This window comes from Egretta garzetta, unplaced genomic scaffold, assembly GCF_000687185.1.
Source record: "Egretta garzetta isolate BGI_Z169 unplaced genomic scaffold, ASM68718v1 scaffold225, whole genome shotgun sequence".
In the NCBI taxonomy this organism is placed as follows: domain Eukaryota; kingdom Metazoa; phylum Chordata; class Aves; order Pelecaniformes; family Ardeidae; genus Egretta; species Egretta garzetta.
In genome coordinates, this window is record NW_009259684.1 from 61,960 (window position 1) to 70,876 (window position 8,917).

The following is an 8,917-nucleotide window of genomic DNA, read 5'->3' on the forward strand; positions in this document are numbered from 1 at the left end:
TACAAGGCCGTAGCCAACTCTAGCCCTGCTGTCCGTGGAGCAAAAATTCACAATGGGTCTTTTTTTTTTTGCAAGCCCAAAATAGACTCCCGGCAGTTTGGGGGTTCGCATAACGCAAACCGTCAACTGTCACATTCTCAGCTGCTTTACAGAATACGCTACAGCAGCTTAACTCATCCCGACGGAGAAGGAAGATCTGTCCTTTGGTTAAATAGCCTTGAAAGAAGATGAGCAATGTTATCAGAAAACATTAACAGGAGATCAGCATGTTTTCTCCGGGCTGTGTGGGTCTCATGGAAAACACCAGCAGAATAACAATACGCCACAAAGCAAGGCAGATTTCATTACTTTGGAGTGCCTGCACTTGCTCATAACCTGGATTTACACACTGCAAATCCTCTGATCTGATTACCTCCAGTGATCACGTAAAACACCGGCTTTAAACTCTTTGCCTCAGTGATAAAACAGCCACTTTGATTCACAACGACACATTCACAATAAAGTATACTGTAAACGTACCTGTCCACAGCCGGGGGCATTGCACACAAACGGCCTGTCGTCTCCCATATTTCATGCAGCTGAGCTAAGCTGAGGAGAAAGGAGAGAAGAGGAAATTGTTAAATAAGCTAAAAAAATTAAAAATATCCAGAGCAGAAGCTGCCCTTTGCGGGGCTGTAATTAATCAACGCTGTGCTCGCAGGGAAGGAGGATCTCTTTGTGCCTTAGACACAATCAGGGAAGAGAAATTAATCCAACCCAAGTTTAAATAAGACTTCGGAGGGCCCAGTCGATTTTTCACATCCGAAGAGAACGCGCGGCATCGCAGCTAGAAGGGCTCATTGGGAACCGTGACAGCGAGACAGTGCGGGCCAGCGGGTAGGAAAGGAGCGGGAGTTTTCCACGCCTGGGCTCCCCCCAAGGCCCACCACCAATTCTCTGAAGGGCCAAGGGACATTCTGCATCTCAGGGTCACCACCTGCAAGCTGGGGACAAGGCTCGTCTCTTGCAAAGGACCGTCTGGCGCAGCAAAGACCGACGAAACATCCCCCATACGGAAGGCGTCGAGGAAGGGCACAGCCTGCTTCGCCCTCCCTTCGTATTTACAGTAGAAAGCACAGACACAGAAGCAAAGACAGTGACAATCTACAGGAAAAAAAAAAAAAAAAAAGTGCAAGCAAGAAGCGATCTAATAAATCCAAGTCCTCTCTATGTACAAGTTATATTTTCAATGGGAGAGAACTAAAATTTGTCATTTAATTAATTAAGGGATTATAGGAGTGGTGCTCCGTTTTACAAGGCAATAATCTGGCTCCCTAGTGGGTAAACTACAAGGCTGATGGCAGGGGTAGTTTATCACAGATTATAGCCAAGGATAACAAAACACTCAGTCCTATTATGCTACAAGTGAAGCTATTCTTATTAATAAAAAATAAGAGTAAATAAAGTAACCCCCACCACCTCAAATTCAAGAAATAATGGTTCCCTCCACCCACTGATATTTTTATAGCAGGATTTTAAAAAGCTATAATAAAGCAAATGCTATCTCTTCAGGGGGTTTACTGTGCGAACATGTTCTGGCTGTTCATGTTGCTCCCAGCATCTCTTTACTCCAAGTTGGGCACTTGGCTTCAGCGACGCATGTCAGCTCGCTAGAGCCAAGAGCAGAAATGAAACCAGAACGCGTTCACGAAGACACAGGCTCTTTGAGTTAGCTTTTTGCATTTCTAGCCATTAATCCACGCACGCGCACACACACACCCCCCCCCAGGGGCAGCGAGAGGGTGGGGAGACTTGTTATTTTTAGGAGCTATACGAGAAAGTGCTCCAAGAATGCGACTTGAGCAGCAGAGGGTGAATGCATGTGCTACAAAAAACCCAGTCCCATTCTGCTTTTATTGAAAAGGCATAGAAATCAGCTATTGTTTAATATGGAAAAAAAAAAAAAAGATTATTTTTCTATTACCATGTGCTAAGGCAGTGTGCACTTAAAATGGGTGGCTACGAGAGGAGGAATTCCCCTCTCCGAGCGCTGGCTCAGCTGCAGCACACAACGGCAACAACCCAAAGCTATGAGAAAGTAGCTGCCAGTTCTTCTCCCACAAAAAGGGGAGAGACGTCCACAACGCTATGTTTGGATTTATTAAGCAAAACTCCAGGGCCTAGGCAAACACGAACTCACAAAGGATAAATGGCCCTCTCACAAATGGAACAGGCTAGCAGCCAAAACGCTCCCTAGCGTAGGACAAGCGTAATAATAAAGGCGATAAAGATGGCCGGGAACACCCACCCACCACAGCAGCCCCCCCAAAAAGCTCTCAGAAGTGAAACAGGACTTGCAGAAGCGAAGGGTGGCACAGCAGGAGATGGCAGCAGCTCTGTATCGGAAGATTAAACCCTGGCAAACGCTAGCCTTGAGGTGACACGGGTGCAGATGGCAGCAAGATGAGCCTGAGTGAGGCCACATTAAAACATTAGGACTCTTCGGACCACCCTTCTGAACTTCCACCAAAGCTCCAAACTGGGAACTTGAGAAACCAAAATACTGACCCCATTGCTCCTGCCTGCTAAACAAACAGCGATCTCACCTCCATGTCTCCACAACCAACTGATCCTCCTCCAAGAGGAATCTCCAACTGATCCTCCTCCAAGAGGAATCTCCAACTGATCCTCCTCCAAGAGGAATCTCCTCCAGGCCCTGAAGCAGCTGACTTATGCGCATCCACTGTGTCCTAACAGCGGGCACACAAGATACTGTCGTGACCTGCTCTGAAGGCACACACAAGCCCAGGCTTCCTCAGGAAGTTTTAACATGCAACAGTAGTCGCAAGGAGGGATGAAGAGGTCAAACCTTCTTGGAATACCAAACCACTGCACAGATCAACTCCCTGACACCGCAAAGAAGAGAAGCACAAAACCGATTAAATGGCTTTTTATCGCCGGCACTGTGAGGTCCAAAAATATTGCACCCAGACCTTCCAGTTAGCTGCACAAAAAGCTACAGGTCTGGATGAGTCAAGACACAGGGCTTAGTCCTTCATCACCCACTCCTAGCAGCAGGCAGCCCAATTATTACTCTTTCTGTAAGAAAATAGCAAGAGAAATCGGACCAGAGGCAAAGGAAACATCAACTCGATGACTACAGAGTTATTTTACCATCACTTCTGCAGTACAGTGGCTGGTAAAACTATGATTATCAGGACACAGACCAAATAAAAGTCAACAATTGCTGTCTTGGGCAGCCTGGACCTTGTTTTTTGCTCTCCCAACAGTCTCACATTGTGCCATATGTCTTCCTTGCCCATACAACACAAGAACCTGTCCCACAGCTCTCAGCGCAGCCAAGGCTCCCCGGAGCTGCAGTCTGTGTTGTCGTATCAAGCTGAAGGTAGACACAAGAGTCGTTAGTTCCAGATTTCTTAATCCCTACTTAGTCAAGGATTTGTGCACGCTTTGACAAGCTGGTTACCTGCAAAGTGAGGGGGCAGAAGCTCACATTCAGGGGGGCTCACGGGTTCGTGTTTGAACGGCGCTTTGATGATGCAAATAGCACCAGGAGTGACCATCCTCAGAGCTGGCAAGGTAAGCGCGTGACCGTATGAAAGCCTGAAAGCTCCTCTTGAGAGGAGTCCTCACAGCCAGGTATGCTGGTGAACTGGTCTACAAAGGGAGCCTGGGGCACCAGTTTCTACAGTTCTCAAACTAACCACAAAAATGAGAAGCCCTCTGCCAGTCCAGCGCCGCATTCAGCCGTTGTCAAGCCATTTAGCAGCTCCAGGTTAAGAGCTATGGTACCGAGCCAGCAGCAAAGTCACAAAACTGTAAAGGACAGTTGTAATGCCCCTGGCTGTCAAAGTCAGGCTGGTGCTGGAAGCATCTGAAGACTGTTTAAATCACCCCCCTGCATTTCAACTGGGTTGCGTGGGATGAGGTTGGGGATGTGTTTATTTCATCAACAAACAAATCTTATTGTTAAACACGCAGCAGAATTATTACGGAGGGAGACTGCTGTATTTCACAGGGCAGCCAACCCTATGCTTTTTTAATTAACGCAGGTCAGAGATCTGTCCTTACCGCTGTCGCTTCAGCAGCTTGCTGCCTTCGCCAATATGAAGAACTTCAGGGTCTCTCTACCTCGTATTTATGCTTCCGATGCGTATAAAAGCTATTTAAGAAATTAAAGAAATGGATCAGCTGTCACTCGCGGGGCTTTGATAACACTAACTGAAAGGGAGAGCAGGAAAACAAAACAAAAACCCAATGGCATTTCAGGCTGCCTGCCAGCGACTTCTGATAGCATAACAAGCAGCTCTTAAAAAAAATCGGGACCAACACACTGCAAAAACCTCAGTTTACTTGATCTTGCAAAGTGTCAGGAGGATTCACTCATTCTTTAAAGAAAGATTTAGCTGCTCGTTCACTACAGAATATGACTGGTATGTACATACATGTGCTCAGATTTATATCACATTTAGTCAGGATAAATTGCTTCAATAAATTCTATTCTTAAGAACAGGCAGAATAAGCAGATGATTGGATACTGGGAACACATTCTCATTCCTCTTCCTGCAGCCGCGGGACAGTATTTCACTGTTTTGATGATTTTTAGCATGTTGGAAACAGCAAGGGGAAGCGAAGAAATGCAGACAGATTACTGAAGCGTGCTTCAAAGTTCTGTCAGCACAGACCTGACAAGCAGCTGCCGTTGCATGGAAAACAAGACATTTTCAACCAAAATAGCCTGTGCTCCCCAAGTCTGTATGTGGGTTTGGTTTTTTTTTTTTTCCCCCTCTCTTGCCTTATTAATCATGCAAATAACCTATAGGCTGTCTGTAAAAAGAAGTAAACCCAAAGCCACACTTCGCAGCAGTCTCGAGCGTGGCTTGCGCTGATAATCAGGCAGCCCTTGGAGTCTGCACAGGGTATTTAAGAGTACAAATTTTCTGAAGACTAGCGCGTATAGAGCAGCGCTCTCAACGGGAGCAACTCCTCCGGAGCACGCACAGCACGCAGGAAAACAGAATGAACACGAGCTTTGCCTCCAAGAGCACATCTGCTCCGTAGCAGATCCCATTCCCACCTTCAACCGCAACGTTAACTCCTCACCAAAGCAACCACAGCATCACAAGGGGATGTTTGCAAAGCTGGACAAGCGTAGCCAGGACAACAGCCACACTTGCACCGTTTCTCCAGCACGGCTTATCCAAAGCTGTCAGCGCTGACAGAGCAATGACGACTTTTTCCTGAAGTTAATCTCGTTCTCGATTTGTTGGGGATATCGCCTCTTCCTACTTCTGGCATGGAGATAAATGAGAAATATTATGTGGAGTGGTTCAGCGCATGCCAGGATGCTGGGCTGACATCGAGCTGACAGCGGAGGCACGTGTTGCGATAGCGTGTGAGATATGAGGGGCTGGGCTCTCCTGCAAACGGAGAGAGGCAGAGCCCCAGAGCAACGTTCACCCAAGTCCTATTCCCAGCTCCATCACCGCCTTGCACCATGATCTTCGTCAACCCGCTTACGATTGCTTTGCAGCTAGAGAAAACCGAATGCTCTGGAGATTAAATGCACGCCCACGTAGGCTGCACTTACTCAACTGCTGCACAAATTGCATTTGTAGGGTATGAAGACATTTAAAGTTTTGATTCCACGAGGAACTTGTGCGCAAAGCCTTTTGTTAATTCAGGTCCTTAGCTGGGAGGGATCACATGTATTTTTAAAGGAAAAAGTAATCGAGTCACAGCTGATGCATAATAAAGTTAAGTATTTTGCTGTCTGCGCTATGAGGCAGCATGTTTTAAATGTCCAGTAACAAGAGAGCATTTGGGGCAGCCTGAGGCCTTCCCGATAGCAGAGGTCTTCTATCAAGTTCCGAAGAACTACAAGACATTGTTTTGGAGATGATTATTGGTCTGATGAAGAAGGAATTGGAGACAATCTACTTTGCTTTGAAAAATCTGAGTCAAGAGCGTGAACGTGGTGGCGCAGACGCCACATCAATTTTGTGTGCAATACGCCAAGCATGCTGCAGATTGCTTAATAAATAATTCAGTCAGCAGACCCACCTGAAACTTGCTGGAAGAATTCCCTCGTGAAGAGTCAAGAGAATTAAAAAAGAAAACCCTCAAACAAATCAAAATATCAAATTAGCAGCTGCAGAACTCAAAAGCATAGAAAATCCCCTCAGAATCACGGAGGCTTATAAATGAAAAAAATCTATCACGGGCTGAACCTGGGCACAAGAGCTTGCTCTCAGCAATGAAGAAGGTGGCAATTTGCCCCTCTGACGGACATTAGGAGGCCTACAGGCTTTGATATGGCTGCGCCAAAGAGATGACTACTTACCGCTTTTGAATTGGTTTGTCCTCTCAAAGTTTACACCCAACAGAAGAAGGTCTTCTCCACATTTCAGAATATATACACCTATCACCTTAGACCAAATATATTTAGAACTATGTTTTAACTGACCTGTTTGCAATGCCTGGTGTAGACAGGATCAACTGTAACCCCAGGTAGCCGTAAGGATCCCTAATCTAGGCAAGCCCCTGCAAAGAGAAGGCAGACAGATGGACGTGAAGAGTTTTGCCCGCAGCACCAGTGCCAGCACAGGAAGAGATTACACGCCACGATGTTCGCTGTGCCTCCTTCTACGCAAGAGAAAGAGAAGAAAAGGGTCTTCCCAAAGAGCTGTGTAAGGCCACAGTCAGGGCTGGATAAGCCTTTGCCAATTTTGTGATGACAAAGCACAGCGTTACTTGGAGGAGATGCACAAACCTCACACTACCAGCAATTTAGGGATGTAAAGCTCCATGTACTTTTCAAACGGGTGCTTTGGAAGTTGCTTTGCTATTATTCTTCCCCATGACTCTTCACAGAAGTCCTCCAGGAAGCAAGACAGTGCAAATAGGACGAGGGGTAATGGTTTCAAACTAAAAGAGGGTAGATTTAGACTAGATGTAAGGAAAAAATTTTTTACAGTGAGGGTGGTGAAACACTGGCACAGGTTGCCCAGAGAGGTGGGGTATGCCCCATCCCTGGCAACATTCAAGGTCAGGTTGGACGGGGCTGTGAGCAGCCTGGTCTGGTTGGGGATGGCCCTGCTAACGGCAGGGGGTTGGACTGGATGAGATTCAAAAGGCCCCTTCCAACCCAAACCCTTCTGTGATTCTAAATGAGTTGCTGGGATTGGGAAGCAGGAAGGGGGTCCAGTCTAGGACCTTCTACATGAGAGCTGGTTTTCCCCTGGCACAAGCCCTCCCTCTCTTGCACGCAATTCTCCCCAGTCTAACAGGAAAGTTTTGCTTTTCTCCACCATTACCACTGCATTTCTCAATCATCCCTTTTCTTCCCCACCAACATCCATGCATGCACACACCTTAGTCATCCCAATCCCCTACTGCCTCCCTGGATAAGGGCATTAGCTGGTGGGTACATTAAATGCTAACAAAAGGTATAATTTTAAACTTGGCAACAAACCACAGTCTAGGTGTGAAGTTCTAAAGAGGTTAAAAGCGATGCCTGAATTCATATACATAGACAGGATGATGTTGTCATCTTTAAAATTAAAATATGTGTATTTTACCCATCTATTAAAATATGTGTATTTTACCCATCTAAACAGGCTCTTGGTACTTGCAAGAGCTGGAGGGGAAAAGGCTGCAGGCACCCAATGCAAGCTAAAGCCTCCCCTTCCCAACCAAATGAACCGAGCTGCCCATCGGATCCTCTGTTCATGATGAACAACTTGACTGGGATGCTGGTCTGGGGATAAGCTGGTTTTGCTTACCTCAATAATCAAAATTCTCACTTATTTAAAAGTTTCAGTCTTCCTACAGATATTGAAGTCAGCCCATATGCTACTTTCCCCCTGGTATATCAGTCCATAAACCGAAGTGGTCCCAAAGCATGTTAACTAACCCATTAAGAAAAAAACTAAGCCCGTTATCCTAGTCTAGACAGACACCTAGGGGTAATATTTTAACTCCCTTAAAAGGAATTAGATATATTACATGCATCAACAACAGCAATGAAAGACCAGCCTTCCTGAAAAGGATTTCCCCCAGGACGCGTGTTGGCACCTCATGGAACCCATTTTAAAAATTTCCATTTGGAAACAGTGTAGGAAGAGACACGAGAAGCAGGATACACGTTTCCAAAAGCACATTTTGGCATTTATAGAACCCTTCATCCAAGATAGTCTACAGCCTTTCAAACACACTGTTTTAGGTTTACGGAGGAAACGAGTTTCCGAGGTAGTCCTGTGGCTACAGGCAAAGTCACGGGTTTGGCTGGCAGCATTAGCCTGATGCCACAGAAAGCGCCCCAGTCAGACTCTTAATTGTCTTTGGTATTGTTACCCACAGCCACACTTTCACCAGCGCACGTTCCCACAAATATCCCACGCCCTAGTGGTAAGTACACTCGATTGCCTTAATACGTGTCGGGATCCAGGTACGAGCTGCATGGGGTTTTATGTCCGTGAAGCTTTTACGGACCCGTTCCAGCTGAATTACCCACAAGGAGCTGAGGTCTGGAAGCAGTCTCGAGCCAAGATTTGTAAATCTGAGTCATGCCTCTGCTGGTTTGCAAAAGTCACGAGCAACTGGCCCCCCATCCCCTCCAAGGACGTGGCTGGGCCTCTTACCCTCCTGTGCCCAGCTGCCTCCGACGGTGGCCCAACAACTCCTGTGCCCAAGACTGGGACCCTCACAGCTCAACACCAACCCGAAAGTGCTTTTTTTCCCCCCGGATCACCTCAAATCCCCATCAAAAAAAAAAAAAAAAAACCAAACACAAAACCTTTTCCGTAAACCTCAGTGTTAAGATGGAAGAAACTCCCAGGTCATTAACGCTGCTGAACGTTGGGGGATACAGAGTTGGTATGAAAAATGCTCTAAAAATAAGGCTCTATTGTTGTCC

The 8,917-nt window shown here is 46.4% G+C and overlaps 1 protein-coding gene across 1 annotated transcript in view; it reads right to left on the reverse strand.

Annotated features, from left to right (window-relative positions):
* Positions 1 to 8,917, reverse strand: part of LOC104126164 (cyclic AMP-dependent transcription factor ATF-7) — a 72,095-nt gene that overhangs the window by 50,485 nt on the left and 12,693 nt on the right. Inside the window, exon 2 of the mRNA XM_035894119.1 lies at positions 520 to 588. Coding sequence (XP_035750012.1) covers positions 520 to 567 — 48 coding nt within the window. The 5' untranslated portion in view covers positions 568 to 588. The remainder of the gene's footprint in view (positions 1 to 519; positions 589 to 8,917) is intronic.